This window comes from Triticum dicoccoides, chromosome 5A (genome assembly GCF_002162155.2).
Source record: "Triticum dicoccoides isolate Atlit2015 ecotype Zavitan chromosome 5A, WEW_v2.0, whole genome shotgun sequence".
NCBI classification, from domain to species: Eukaryota; Viridiplantae; Streptophyta; class Magnoliopsida; order Poales; family Poaceae; genus Triticum; species Triticum dicoccoides.
The window spans coordinates 559,468,024-559,483,820 of record NC_041388.1 but is presented as its reverse complement, the minus strand read 5'-3'; the positions used below and the strand labels follow the sequence as shown (position 1 = coordinate 559,483,820).

General features: G+C 41.5%; 1 protein-coding gene across 1 annotated transcript; it reads left to right on the top strand.

Moving 5' to 3' along the window:
* Nucleotides 1–6,315: 6,315 nt before the first annotated feature.
* LOC119299985 lies at nucleotides 6,316–13,714 on the top strand. Its single transcript, XM_037577078.1, has 18 exons — nucleotides 6,316–6,498; nucleotides 6,584–6,712; nucleotides 6,794–6,924; nucleotides 7,009–7,287; nucleotides 7,452–7,588; nucleotides 8,073–8,158; nucleotides 8,599–8,715; nucleotides 8,797–8,924; nucleotides 9,010–9,285; nucleotides 9,387–9,517; nucleotides 9,621–9,668; nucleotides 9,781–10,021; nucleotides 11,249–11,409; nucleotides 12,428–12,464; nucleotides 12,549–12,602; nucleotides 13,011–13,216; nucleotides 13,317–13,590; nucleotides 13,664–13,714. The coding sequence occupies exons 1-18, from the start codon at nucleotides 6,426–6,428 to the stop codon at nucleotides 13,712–13,714; spliced, it is 2,559 nt and encodes an 852-aa protein (XP_037432975.1). The 5' UTR covers nucleotides 6,316–6,425.
* The last annotated feature ends 2,083 nt before the right edge of the window (nucleotides 13,715–15,797 follow it).

Sequence of the window (15,797 nt, the reverse complement as noted above, 5' to 3'; positions counted from 1 at the left end):
TAGATCTCGGGACGAGATCCTCTCGTAGTGGTGGAGTGTTGTGACGCCCCGAGACCGATGCTCGAGAAGACTTCCATGTGTTTCGGGTTTCGCCGTGTGTTTCATTTGTGCCCGCCCTTTTATTTGTGCATTGCATCATGTCATCATGTCATATATGCATCTTGCTCAGTTTTTAATGTTCTTTAACAATATGCAACTTTCATCCATATTTAAAATGTTGTTTGATTAAATTTGTTCAAATGCCATGCTAAAATGCTTTAATTCATAACTTAATAACCGTAACTCGGTTTGTAACAAACTTTATATGTAAATGGGGTAGAAAAATGTCTAGTTTAACATGGTTGCCTCACTTTGCATGTTTAATAACTTTAAAATATGGTTTAGGGCAGAACAGTACCAAACCTTAAAATATGCACATGAGGATTTTCCGGACTTGTTGTTTTGTTGTTCCGGACTCATTTAAACTTGCCTAGATAGGTAGTTTTGTTTTGCTTCACCTCTTGCCATGCTAACAATATTTAACCTTGTTGGGTACATAAACGAGAGAGAACTAAATAAGTCATGTGGTGTTTTCTTCAATATGCAACTCCGTTGCATATTGAGCTCCACTTAATTTGTAGGATTGCTTGTGCATTTTGCCATGTCATGCCCTCTTTAAACCGGACATGCATCATACTTGGTTGTGCATCGTGCCATGCTTATGTGATGTTTGTTTACTATGTTGTTTGCTTCTTTCCGGGTTTGCTTCTCGCGTTAGCTTCGGTTTCGTTCCGGAGTTGTGAGGATCCGTTCGACTACGTCCGTTTGTCTTCTTCATGGACTCGTTCTTCTTCCTTGCGGGATTTCAGGCAAGATGACCATACCCTCGAAATCACTTCTATCTTTGCTTGCTAGTTGCTCGCTCTTTTGCTATGCCTATGCTGTGATACCGACCACTTGCTTATCATGCCTTCCATATTGTTAAACCAAGCCTCTAACCCATCTTGTCCTAGCAAACAGTTGTTTGGCTATGTTACCGCTTTGCTCAGCCCCTCTTATAGTGTTGTTAGTTGCAGGTGAAGATTGAAGCTTGTTCCATGTTGGAACATGGATATTTTGTTGGGATATCACAATATATCTTATTTAATTAATGCATCTATATACTTGGTAAAGGGTGGAAGGCTCGGCCTTATGCCTGGTGTTTTGTTCCACTCTTGCCGCCCTAGTTTCCGTCATATCGGTGTTATGTTCCCGGATTTTGCGTTCCTTACGCGGTTGGGTTATAATGGGAACCCCTTGACAGTTCGCTTTGAATAAAACTCCTCCAGCAAGGCCCAACATTGGTTTTACCATTTGCCACCTAGCCTTTTTCCCTTGGGTTAGGCCAGCCCAAGGGTCATCTTTATTTTAACCCCCCCCCCCCCGGGGCCAGTGCTTGTCTAAGCGTTGGTCCAAACTAGAGCCCCTTGCAGCGCCACCTCGGGGAAACTCGAGGGCTGGTTTTAGTTGTACGGATTGCTTATCCGGTGTTGCCCTGAGAACGAGATATGTGCAGCTCCTATCAGGATGTCGGCGCATCGGGTGGTCTTGCTGGACTTGTTTTACCATTGTCGAGGATGTCTTGTAGAACCGGGATACCGAGTGTGATCGGAATGTCTCGGGAGGAGGTCTATTCCTTCGTTGACCGTGAGAGCTTGTCATGGGCTAAGTTGGGACACCCCTGCAGGGATTTGAACTTTCGAAAGCCGTGCCCGCGGTTATGGGCAGATGGGAATTTGTTAATGTCCGGTTGTAGATAACTTGAACCTTAACTTAATTAAAATGAGTCAACTGCGTGTGTAACCGTGATGGTCTCTTTTCGGCGGAGTCCGGGAAGTGAACACGGTGTTGGAGTTATGTTTGACGTAGGTTGTTCTAGGATCACTTCTTGATCATACTTTTATCGACCGTGCTTTGCCTTCTCTTCTCGCTCTCATTTGCGTATGTTAGACACCATATATGCTAGTCGCTTGCTGCTGCTTCACCTCATACCTTTACCTTACCCATAAGCTTAAATAGTCTTGATCGCGAGGGTGCGAGATTGCTGAGTCCCCGTGGCTCACAGATACTTCCAAAACCAGCTTGCAGGTGCCGATGAGTCCCTGCAGACGATGCAACCAAGCTCAGGAGGAGCTCGATGAAGATCTTGTCCTTTGTGTTGTTCCGTTCTAGTTGATCAGTAGTGGAGCCCAGTTGGGGTCGATCGGGGACCTTGTCGCATTTGGGGTTCTTCCTTTATTTTGGTTCCGTAGTCGGACCATGAGTGTATTTTGATGATGTAATGTTCTATTCATGTAATTGTGTGAAGTGGCGATTGTAAGCCAACTATGTATCTCTTTTCCCCTATTGTATTACATGGGTTGTGTGAAGATTACCTCGCTTGCGACATTGCTTTCAATGCGGTTATGCCTCTAAGTCGTGCTTCGACACGTGGGAGATATAGCCGCATCGAGGGCGTGACATACTCACCATGCTGTCTCCTTGCCAGGTGGGCCGGACCGAGGACGCCCATGGAGGTTTAATGACGGGCCGCATCCAGAAGACCCACAACGTGTACAAGGAAGGTTCCCGAAGACTTGGCACATACTCCAGGGACTCAGACGTCAGCTACAACACGATTCACCCGATAAGTAGCTTACATAGCTGTAATCCTTGACCCCTCGGTACCTATATAAACTAGGGGGTAGGGCACGTAAAGGCCAAGTACACAATCAAGAAGTAGACGATTTCTTGGTAGAAAAACATGTACTATGTACTCCTTCCACTATCAATACAAATAAAAGCAGGATGCCATGTATTATCGAGATCCCGAACCTGGACAAAACCTTGTCTCTATTATTATCATCGTATCTTAGGCTACTAACTCAAGATCCCCTACCCGAGATTCGGAATCGACTCCATCATTGATCGCCCATACATGTCCTCGCTGATAGCCGCAATCGTCTGATGGGAATCGTTAGTTGGAGGCTCGCGTTGCTGGTTTGAGGGGCGCGGCTATACCTCGTTCCACAAGAGTTCAATGGTAGCCTCGCGTGAAGCGAGCGCCATGCTGGGCCGCCCAGGCGCTAGAGAGTCCATTGTCTCATTTGTTTTCTGTTTTTTCACCTTTTTCGCTTTTGATTTCTTTTTGTTACTTTTTTTATATTTCCAAATATTCAAAACATCTATATCAAAAATATATATTTTACATACATTTTTTTAAAATGTTAATCGTGCAAATGTTAAATTTGTATAGAATACATGTTCAAGATGTATACAAAAAATGTACAATGAGTATGGAAAAAGATAAATATTACAAAAAGTAAGTTAAAAATATATTTAATCATTTATTTGGAAAATGTTAAACATGTATATAAAAATGTTACTGATGTATACAAAAAATATAGAATATGTATGGTAGAGATCCAAAAATAGATGTTTAAAAATGGTTAATCATCTATTTTAAAAATGTTAAATGCGTACATAAATTTCTGGTGTATGCCAAGTATGTAGAACATGTATTAAAGAAATTGAACATTAAAACGTAATTTTTCGAAAATGTTGATTGTGTATCAAAAAATGTTAATCATATATTTTAAAAGTGCTAAACATGCATAAAAAATATTTCTGATGTATAGGGAAAATGTAAAATGTGTACAAACAAGTAGTCATCAAGTACAAATACTAGGAAAAAAATGTTCACCATCTATTTAAAAAATGTTGAATGTGTACAAGTTTTTTTACTGATTTATATGAAAATTTAGAACATTTCTTAAAAAAGTTAAAAATATAAATAAATAATTTTAAAGAGGTTGACTGTGTACAATAAATATGTATGTTAAACATGTATTATAAAATATTCCTGATATATATAAAAAATGTACAATGCGTATTTAGTAAATATTAATCATGTAAAAATATGTTTTGATGTATAGGTAAAATGTACTAGTGTGTGTGGAAAATAAGACAAGTGTTAAAGGAAAAAGAAAGAAAAATGGTAAAAACCGAAGAAACCAAAAAAAAGAAAGGAGAAATTTGAAGAAAAACCGATGAGAAACTAAGAAAAACCAAACAAAACCAAGATACCAATGCAAAACAACGGAACAAAGTGAAAATAAGAGAAAACTGATAAAACTGGCTGAAAACCAAGAAAGATACAAAAATGAAGGAAAAAGAGGAAAAGAAAGGGCGAAAAAGAAGAATAACGTAGAAACCAGCCAAAAGTAAAAACACACACAGAGAAAACGCGCTCATAGACCCGCTATACAGTAAGGAATCGCTAATTGGGCTGACCCGGCATTGTAGTAGGTACGTGAAAATCCTTCTGGCGAGCGGAGAGCTTCTATCTCGCTATAAGCCAGATATAGATGGGCCGGTCCAGTAATGCCTAAGGAGGAGAAAACTAAAAGACCAGCCCGTGGGAGAAGCCGCATCCCACCCACCCAACCCTAGGGGTGTGTGATGTGGCGACACTGAAAGCTCTCGTTTGCCGGGAAGCATTCGCGCTCGCTGAAGATCTGCATATTCATCAGTTCATCATATCTTCAGATTCAAGAGAAGTGATCAACGACATAAACAACAGCTACATAGGGAAGAATGACGTGATCATCTCAGAGATTAACCTCCGAGCTTCTGGTTTCAATTGTTCTTTTACTTTCGAAGACCGGTTGTTGAACGGCGACACCCATAAAATAGATAGATCGTCACTTTCTTTACAGCAGGGACGTCATATTTGGCTTGTTTATCCCCATGCAAATTGTACTCCACAAACTGTGACTTTTGATCAATAAAGTTTGGTCTTACCTTAAAAAAAAAAAAACCCACCCAACCCTAACCTCACACAACCTCATCGCCCCCTTCCGCGTTCTCTCTCTCTCCCTCAGCCCGATCCCCTTCCTCACCGCCGGCCGATTTCGGTCGTTGCCACTCCTCCCCGCCGATAGCACCAACCTCCACGAGCTCCCCTCGCTCCACCTTCTCCTGTACAGTGAGGAATCCCCTCCCCTCCGGCGGATCCTGTGGCTCGAGGCGACGGCTGGCTAGGCCCGCGTGACGGACCCAGGCCGTGGGTGTGCCACCTCGGTCCCCGGTGGCACGAGCAAGGGCAAGGCACCACCGAGCTCCACCTCGGCACTCCACTCCCGAGACCTCTCCTACCCCACTGCACTTCCCGGCGGGCGTCTCCTCCACCTGCAAGTCAGCTAGTGTCTTTGTCCCTCCACATACACACACAAGTTGAACATATCAAACATATTTGATTCCCTTCATGTTTTTATTCATCTTTTGGTGCTTGTCTCGTTGTAATTAACGACTAGTACAAGTGCCTATAATAATTGCAATTACTTGGTAGTAAATTAGACCAGAGAAAACATATGTAATGAGCTATGGAAAACACTATACTGGTGGGCTCAGTTGGGAGAAGGCCTCTAATGCAATGCAATGCAAGCATCTTTTCTCACAAATAAATGTTGTTGCTAGCACTGCATTTATCTATCTTTAGAATGTTTGCTTAACGGACACCTTTGAAATAGTTCAAAAGGCTTTCAGTATTGAACTGTTGATCAGTTCTGTATTTCAGCACCTGCAAAGCATTTTAGTCATCTAACAAACTGAACTAGCTACCTTGTACACTACATCAGCTTAATTAGAAACCTTTGTACATAAGTAGACAATTGTTCCTCCGTATATGGGCATGGGCGATAAGGAAAAGCTACGCATGTATATGTAAGCTCATGAAGGATGCGTGTCTCGCTACTTTGGGTATGTCTCATTCCATCGAGCTATGATGAGATATGCGTGTTTTTTCTTTTGCAATTTGAGGACACTCACAATGATGATGCATGCATGTGTATGACTTATGATTATCTTTCTGAATTAACTCCAATTCGGTAGCAAAATGAAGCATTGATGATCATATGCAAAGTTACGACATACCCGTATATGTAAACGGTTGATCTCTGTTTATATAGGTAATTTCAGAATTTTTTTTTTTGCCTCTGTTTACTCTTTCAACTAGTTTACCACATGTCCACACCACAAACACTTGAGTGCCATGGGTCAGGACGTAGTTTGTTGTGCTTATTCCTCCTACATGTGTCGTCTCAGAAAATGTAGCAAATACTAGATTAGAACTGTATGCCTTCTTATTATAGAAGTAGCAAACTCAGCTGCTTGTTAGCTTTGCTAATCTAAGCCCTACTGTTAATTGCTCATATATCTTTCTTGGCTGTATATGGATACTTCAACCCACCAGTTCTTCAGAGCGATTGGGCCGCACAACTCCAACGCCATTTGTAAGGTGACCTTTTCCTAGTTTCCTCCGCCGATCTATTGGACCCCTCTAATTTGTTTGCCAACCATATCCATCCAGTTGTGTGGTCAATCAGTAATAGTTGGGTTTTGTTCCTTGCTGTTCAGGCCTGCTTGAAATGATGATGAAAAACAAGCGCAGGATGGGAGTCCATGAGAAACAACGTCCTTGCAAGAAAGTGATTAGGCCAAGTGAGTCCATTTTGTCTCCCTTTTCCTGAGTATTCATAATTGACCGTTCTATGGAGTGTATCACACATGATTTTATTCCTACTAGCTTTAGATGGTACCTCCTCAGCGAGATCGGACAGCTCGAGGGAACCCAGTCCAGGCGCGTTGAGTCAACTCAGTGAGCAAATAGTTTCAAGATTGTGTAGGAGTGTTGTGTCGCTCGCCTCATTCCATGGTTGGTGATTATACTGCTAATACTTTCTCATATTACCTTTTTTTAGCTATTCAGTTTGGGCGTTTTATTTTCTCTCTGTAGGTGATACCAAGTTAGGGGAATGCACAGGCATATGCATCGAAACCTCATGTCCTGATGCTACAAGTTTCCTCACATCGAGACTTTTGATTCCACTTACTTGGCCTACAAGGAAGATCACTGAAAATTTGACGGTAACTTTTTCTCTACTCCTTTCCTGGATTATTATGCTAATATAATGCCCCTGTAATCATTAATTTGCCTTGCGCTCATTTCAGATTGAAGTGCACCTTCCGAATGGTCGGACTGTCACTGGCTGGATAGAGCATCCTGGGAGATATGTTGATTTTTTCATCGTCAATGTCAAGGACTTGTCTGTATTTGATGCCGCGCCTGTAAGTCTTGATTGTGACATGCAGTTTGAACCTTATAGGAAGGTAGCAGCTGTATGGCGCAATTTCAGTTCAGGAGTTTTAAGGGCCAGAAGCGGAGTAGATCTTGCCTCTCTAAGCGCTCTAACTTGTGAGACAATGTTGAGCACATGCCAGATTAACAAGGTGAGCTCTTGTTGTACAGTTGAAACAAATATCTGTCTGTTGGTAACTTGGTATCAGTGGCTTTATAGCATATTCTATCATTGTATGCACTGACACATACCCTTAGTTTCAGACATGATGAATAGCATTTTCCCTCTGTAACTTCATTGTCACTTTTGTGCTAGGCTGGGATTGGAGGCCCCCTTGTTGATTTTGATGGTAATTTTTTTGGGATGAACTGCTCTCGTACCAGAATGAAAAAGACCCCCTACGTGCGAAGGGAGCACATTCTTCAATTCTTGGGGTCTCACAGGATGGTCAGGTATGTACACTTTCAGTATTCATGAACCACCCTTCTCTGTTTGGCCTGCCCATGCGTCTCTCTTACTGCATCCTGTACTACTTCTCCCTCCTTTTTTTATTTGAGTTTGTGTGTAAGGCATATCATTCTGAAAGCCAAACAGCAGCTTCTGATGTCGATGAGTTTATTCCCAAAAACGGTCCCACTAGTTTTTTTTTATACTTGTGTGCTTTTTCTCAATAATTTTAGTCTGTACTGTACTAAATTAAGATTGTTATTTTAATGCTGGCACTAATATATATTTCTGCTACACTCGAACTTACATTTAAGAAGACCCGTGGGGAAATTGTTTAAGATTTTCAGAAATTTCTCTGCTGTGAAATTTCTGTAACTAATTTGCTCCCTTGTTCTGTATTTCCCTTGTTTAATAGCTCAGTTTCTGTATGGTCTTTGGCATCTTGTCTTTGTGGATTTATCACAGTGAGCTTTCTACATTGTGCTGCAGTGCTAGAGCTAAGGAAGAGATTGATGATGCTGAAGAACCGGGAATCGAAAGTGAGATGAAACAACTACTTTGCAGCATTCCAGGAGGTGAGCAAAATTATTTCATAGGATATTGACCTTATGTCCAGCATAATGCAGCCCCTGGACGCAAGAGGCGTGGCTGTGCCTTTTCGACGAGATGGGAAATCAGAATCATTTCCTCTTGCTTAGATAGTTCCTCATAGTGGGTCCTCCTTGTATAGAAGTCTAACAATCCAACAAATAACCAATCGAAGGTTTCAGCTCTAATTGGTTACATGGCCAAGCTGAAAGATATCTCCCAATTTTAGTTGATAAACAACCTAACTGGGAGATTGTCAATTTGAATTTTAAACGATTTAACTGGGTGATTATTGGGATACCGTCTGCTAACTTTGTGGACCTTGCAACTAGCATGCACTGTACCTGTGTTGCTGAGTAGTTCCTTATGTTTCACATGCACACTTTTAATACTTTATCAAGCAATTTTAACTTGTGTATCGTGCTAGGCAAGCGTAAGATTCATTTTCTTGAAGCAAATTTCGTCGACGATATCTGGAGTAAACTACCCAAAGGCGTTGCTTCAAAAATGTCTCGAAGTGTTGTCTCACTTGCTTCATTCAATGGTGATGGTTCTGTTGTAGTCATTACTTTTCTATGTTTTAATAAGTGGGTGATGATTAATAACTGAATGATTATCTGTGTAGGAGTTGCAAAATTCTTTGCTTGCACTGGTGTATTTATAAAGTGCAATGCATGCTCTGCAACAATTCTGACTTCAGCAAGTTTGGTTAGAGTTTCTGGTGATGCAAACAGGATTGATGATAACCTGAGGGTTGTTACTGCTATTTTTTGTTTTTTCTGTTTTTCGTTTTCCCTTTCCATTTAGGATACTGGTTAACATGACCTTATTATTGCAGATTGAAGTTTGCCTTCCAAACCAATTTCGAGTCGTAGGGATACTGAACCGTTATAATTTACATTACAACGTTGCTCTTGTTGACATCATGGGGTACTGGGGTCCTCGTGAAATAAAAATTAGCAGGCATCTAGTTACCTCATGTAAAAGGGTAATAGCTGTGGGGCGTCTTTTTACTTATCACAGTATAATGGCTGCAAAGGGCAAGTTGTTGATTGGCAAACGAAGCAAGCTCGATTGCAAAGAACTATGCGTCTCCACGTGTAAAATCACCAAGGTATATCTCGTTTGGACTTATCCAGTATCTTCAACACGGTGAATTTATTAGCAACGGAATTGTAACATAAGCCTTGTATGATGTTGCTTTTGTTTTGCTAGGCTGGGATTGGGGGCCCACTTATTGACACTGGTGGGAATTTTCTTGGTATGAACTTTTACCATGAGGAAGAAATTCCGTTCCTGCCGAGGGATGTTATTCACTGCCTCTTGTTGAACTTAAATAAAGGATGGTATGTCTTCTTGTTTACACTTGGTATTTTCTGGCAAAATATCTACTCCCTCTGTAAACAGATGTAAGACGTTTTAGTAAAAAGAAATTGTGTGTACTTGTAGGACTAGGACTAGGGCAGGTGATACTATTGTTGAGGGTGACGAAAAGAGGTATTCTTTCTTACTCATCATGATACCATACCGTAACATACCGTACATTCTTTCAGATAAATATATGTTCAATAACTTGTATGGTCTCTGAAATGTGGTTACTCAACAACAGATGGCTGTTGGCTGGTACATGTTGGTCCCATGGAAATGCTGATACTATTGCCGAGGGTGGTGTCAACAAGTATTCTTTCTTACATTTGTTTATACCATCTAGTATACATCGGTTATTCTTCTTAAAATCTTTTCACTTGTTTGTATACTTTCTTTTTACTCATGACAGGTGGCCGTTACCCGAGCCATGTGTGCTCCCTGCTGATATACCTGAACCTACTACATTGGATTTCTACAAGCTGGTTAGGAGGCACTGTGCTTTTTAGTCCTGCTACTGCTCGTGGTAATCGATAATGTGTTCATGTTGGTTGGCTGCCTGACGTCCGCTCCAGTCTTTGTGTTGCTTGAGTTGTCCCATCTTTGTGTTGCACGATGAATGTAAATGAGTCATGTCTAAACAGTGAAGTACTACCTCCGTCCCATAATGTGAGACACTTTTGTAAGCTATGTTCTTGTGACATGGAAGAAAGTTGACACTATCTACAAACCATATGGATGAATGATAGCAGAGACCTGAATAATTTGCTACAAAAAGTTGAATCCATCAACCAAGTAAAGCAGTTTGTATCACCACCTCTGTTATTTGAGCAATGCAATCTCAAATGTACCACTTCTAGTATTTTATGTGGTTGCACAAGACATCAATAACAATTAAAATGTCATAACAAAACTAAGGAAAAATGTCATAACTCCCTAAAATTACCCGAACATTTATTTCAAAGCTAAAGCGGAAAAAAGAAATCGCTGGCGAGCGCCCGGTCGGTCGCTGCGATCGCTTCATTGGGCCGGCCCAGGTGAGCGGCAGCGCGCTATTTGCCGCTACAAGCGGCAGATAGCAACGCCCCTTATTTCCTCCCCAATTTGCACGAAGGGGTTCGTCTTTCTGCGCGGGAGGGAGGGAGAGAGAGAGAGAGACGGAGGCGACTTTAGGGTTTCACTCCTGTCGCCGGCGCCCCAGGCCGCAAGCCCGGAACAGAATCGTCCGCTTCCGCCGTCGCCCCCGGCCGGAACAGAGCCTCGCCGCTCCCGCCGGCGAACCGGAGCTACAGGCGCATCCGGCGGGCCGCTCTGCACCGGAGGCCGTCGTCCCCGAGCACATTTCCGGCGGAATCGCGCGTCTCCTCCTTCACCGGATCTCCCTCCGCCCAACCCGCAGCTCCCCGTCTCCGACGGCCTGTTCCGCATCTCGGCCGCCCTCCTGGGCCTGCAGCTTCCTCCTCCCACCTAAGCATTCCGTCTGTCTGGCCGGCATCTCCTCGACAGAGTGTTCAGTGGTACGCAGCGTCCAGCCTCTTGGGGTTGTTTTTGGTGATTACTTCCATGTCCTTGCGTGTGCTTAAATCCTCCATCGTTGGAGATCGTTACCTAGTTTTTCTTTTTCACCCAGATGTGTACTGAGCAGTACAAAATCTCTCCCAACAGCGTAATGGTAGAAATGCGTTACATATTTTTTTTCTTGCATATTGTAGAATACATGTTTGCTTGTTGAAATTAAATGGATGGAGAAGGAGATCTGGGATGCATATCACACTAGGATGTTGCTAGGATTGTCTGGTCCTAATGTCCGTGCAGTTTTGGATGTGTTCTGGCAATCTTTGACTGTTGTTTTTGAGTTTGATATCTTAAACAGGTGACTGGCCTGTCAACTGTTTCGTGGGTGAATGTTCCATGAGAGATAGACTGCTGTTTCAGATTAGGACTCTATTAAAGTTGTGACTGTTTAAATAGCTGCACTTGTGTTTGTATTACTGTTGATAAGTCTATCAGCTGGTAATCTACTTCAGGATTTCAAACATAATAGCTCTTCATGTGCATCCAGCATGGGAGATGGAATACTGCATTCCCCCCCAAGTTTCTGCCGAAGTGCTGTAAGCCTGTAACATCATAAGCCAACAAGTTTTTTTTGTTTTTTTTGTTAATAGCCCACTAAGAATGCTTTCTCTTTTCATTTATTTTATGCAAAAAAGTACCCCCAAACTCACGTTGTGTAATATTGGAGGTTGTCCAACTATCATTCTATCAACTACAGCATACTGAACCAGTGGACATCACATTATAACCAGAGTTAGCTGTGGCGTGGTGGTAACCATGTACTTCCATCAGCAGGGCGATGCCGGTTTGAGTCCTCAACTGCGCATATCATTTTTTTTGTTTATTTTGCAAAACATGTACATGAAAAAAGATATACTATACCCAGGAGTCGAACTCGTGACCTATTTGCTAGCGCATGTAGACGTTTCACTGAGATACTACCACTTCTATGGTTAAATCCTATTCAATTGCTATCTAAAAAGACTTATATCTAAAAAGACTTATATCTAAAAAGACTTATTTTAAAGTGTAGATTCACTCATTTTTCTCTGTATGTAGTCCATATTGAAATATCTAAAAAGACTTATATTTAGGAACGGAGGGATTATTAATCAATGTCCTCCTTTTTATCTTCTCCCTGTTTTACTATCCGTCCTGCTCTGTTTTAGCTAGTCGCAATTGTCTGCTTTTGATATTGTTTCAAACAACACGCTTTGAACAGTCACACTAATGATCTACAGCTGGGCTATCTATGTTGCTACACATAGTCATGTTCTGCAGAATTTTAGACACGTTCTGAATTCTTCCGGTTTGATTACAGGTCTTGGTTAACACAGTACCATGGATCCCGATCCCGCCACGGACACCACTCTTGTACGTGTCCATGTCAATGTTGCACCTCTATTGTTTTTTTTGCAGTATTTGTTGAAAATTTCAGTATGGTTCATTATTTTTCAGGTTTTTGAAAAAGGTGTACTGGAAACAGTTTTCACTGGAGCTGCACCCTATGTTGTAAGTCTTAGGCCCTGTTTGGTTCGGCTGTGGATTTCTAAAAGTAGCTGTGAAAAATATACTATGGAAAAACAGCTGTGGAAAATCTGATGTGAAAAAGATGTAGGCCATTTGGCAAACCAGCTGATACAACCTTTTCAGATTTTGACCCGCAGCGGAATCAGATTTTGGAAAGCACGTCCTGGGCTGCTTCCGCTTTTGGTAGCGGATTTCTGGAATCGAATTCTGCTGGGTTCGTCCTTTGGTTCAGATTTTGCTGCGCGGCAGGGGAATCCTTCGATAAAAGCTGAACCAAACAGGGCCTTAATGTGAAGCCCGTCCGTACAGGCCTCCTTATTGGGTCAACAGAATCGCATACTTTGGTATCTGTTGACTCTTGCGCTGACCAAATTGCCCAAATCAGTTCAGTTTTATAATCAGAAGAAAGCTGCAATTGTTCAGAAGGTGGGGCAACTTCCTGGGTGCAGTATTACTATCCTGTTTACAGACCGCATGAACAACCTGCTGCCTCATGTTGAATTTGCTGATTTAGATCCTGATGACAATGTGTGTGAGAAGGTGGTGTCTCTTTTCCCCTATATGGATGGAATTAGTATGTTCAACGGACATGTTGTGTAAGTTTTTTCCTACCTTCAAATGCACCCTTTGGACTGTCTTCACCTTACAACTAACTCATAGCCTTTTCAGGTTAAATAATTGCACTTCCATGGGTAGGCAGGGAACTATTCAGCCAGGATCCGCAGACTTGTTCACGTTTACTTGCACAAACGCAGTCCTATTTGACATAGCAAGAAACGATGATGAAGCAAAATTGGAAGCAGAACATCTTCAAAAGATTGCTGGCGCTGCTGTGTTCAACTTAAAGGGCGAGGTTGTTGGCATACTAAGTTCGTATGCTAGAGGTTATGATGTGAAACTGGCCAAGAAGTCATCTTACTTTAAAGAGCACTTTGATAAACTGGGAGGCAAACAAGTGAAGTGGCTGAAGGTAATGCCCAGCAAAACTATGTATTCAATATAATATTATTGTTCTAATCGTACTGACTTAATTTGAATTTCAGGGGCAGGGGAAGCGCTCTAATTCAGAGATCCTGAGGGAGCCTAATATCTGAAGACGCTTGATGCTTTTTGGGTAATTCTCGTAGTTGTATTTACATCCTAATTTTTTTTTGGTGACCACCGTGATAGTCATAATACTCCTCCATTCCTGGTTGGTGGTAGTGTTTGTGAGACATGATCAACTAGATGGTGAGGTATCTGTACCTAAGTAGCTATGGAAAGAGCAACTAGTCGGCTATATCGTGGCCAGCGGTGACTTCCTCAGTAGCAGGATCCATACCCTAGAATAGGGTGATGAAGCATGGGTGGAGGCATTCAAATGTCGAGCTTTCTGGATAACAGCGACGATCTGAACGATTCACCTATATTGAGAATTTTTGGTGCACATAAAGGACCATGGTGATTTCTGTGGTTTTAATTTTAGCAAGTGAGATAACCTTGTCAAGCAAATGATACTAACAGGGACTACTTGATGTTGATGTCTCAAAACAATATGGTTCTGGTTATGTGATCTCAAAGCTGAACATCTGCTTCTTTGTATAAAATTTCTGGTTGCGGAAGATTGTTTACCAGTGCGTTGCTTGAGAAGGCTGAAAAGGGCGCTCGGCTGCTTGTTCAATTGTTTAAGAAACTAGTGTTTACAAGATCAGCAATTCGTAAGTATTGAATACAAAAACCATTTATGGTTGAATTTGATGTTACTCCCTGGATCTTTGAATACTAAAAATATAAAAGCTTTTATATGAGTATAAAACAGGATCTTTGGAGATAAGGTCCATCGCTGTAATGGCAGCACGTCAGTCAATTTGGTCTACTCGACTGAATTGCTACCCTTTTCCAACTTTCCCACTTTGAGCATCTGATTTCAGCATCAGTGACCTACATTCCTAGAAGGTCGTACTTCTAATTTGTAAAATGCAGTTACCATTTTATTATAGACCTACTTTTCTGGCAGCCTATATTTTGGTGTGGCACTCTGAAAGTTTGTGAGCGACCAATATCTTATCTTGTTATTGGATAAGATTGTGCAGAATCTCATGTTGTTCTGACCACTTTTGAGCCAGGCTCTTGTGATTTGTGCGTTGTCTGAATCTCAGTCAGTTGACAGAAATACTGTCCATCCATAGCTTCATTATTTGTCTGAATCTTACCTTTGGTCCTTGCGTGGCAATCATTGTGAAATGTCAAGATGATTCAGTTTTCTGGTCAACTTTAGTTAGCAGCTGCTCCTGGTTCTGTAAATATTTTGGGATATTTTCTTTTGTTTTTGTAAGTATTGGTTTTCTGAAAGTTTTGTTTTTTCACACATGAAGTGTTGTGAGTTTTCTGAAAGCTCCTTTTAGGAAAGTTTTGGGTGTTGGTTTTCATTCTGATTTTCTGAAGCACCTTTGAATGAACAACTGGTGCATGGGTGATGTGGTTGTGCACCTGGCTGGAGTTTTGCACCCCTATTGTGAGATTTGAGGTGGTATGTCTGAGATTCTGATGTTGGGAAGATGTGTTCTATCTTTGTACTGCTCAGCTGATGGCGTGTCCATTTTTAGTACCGTAGTTAACCAAACATACACATGTTGCTATTGGAGATGCTTTTAGAGTGGAAACAGGCCGAGAGTGGACATGCTTATTGTAATGAATGCATGCTGATAGAGAGAAAATGGCATGGATAGTTTGCTTTAGCTTCATTCGGCACATTTGAAGCTAGTTCAGCTTCACCAAATGAATCACAATCTATATTAGCATCATCTTTTATCACTGGAAGATTGGCAAAACACCAACTTAAGATAGACTCATCATGAGTAGCCAAAATTTGTGCCTCTGCACAAGAGATGAACAGAAATAAGTTAAGTATAATGTTGATTTTGCTAAACAACAGTTTTAAGGTTGCTAAAAGGTTACAACCCTGTCATGGTATTAAAAGCAGTCTACTACAAAGCTTATTACAATATTATGAAGGAAGATCCCAAGTTTGAATCATCAGAAAGGACATCAACAAAACGCAATGGACTGCTAAGCACAGAACCCCATGCATGCAATGCATTGTTCAAGACAACATTTGGAAGAAAACAAAAAATTGTTATCGATTCCCATGATAAGAGCATCTCTATTAGATCTCGCAAACCGGGCCATCCCGTAAAA

Excerpts from the sequence above, each read along its gene's own strand:
- LOC119299985 (XM_037577078.1), top strand. The coding sequence starts at position 6,426 with ATGATGATGAAAAACAAGCGCAGGATGGGAGTCCATGAGAAACAACGT. Across the intron at positions 8,716-8,796 it reads CTCACTTGCTTCATTCAATG|GAGTTGCAAAATTCTTTGCT; the intron begins GTGATGGTTCTG and ends TTATCTGTGTAG. Across the intron at positions 9,669-9,780 it reads GTTGAGGGTGACGAAAAGAG|ATGGCTGTTGGCTGGTACAT; the intron begins GTATTCTTTCTT and ends ACTCAACAACAG.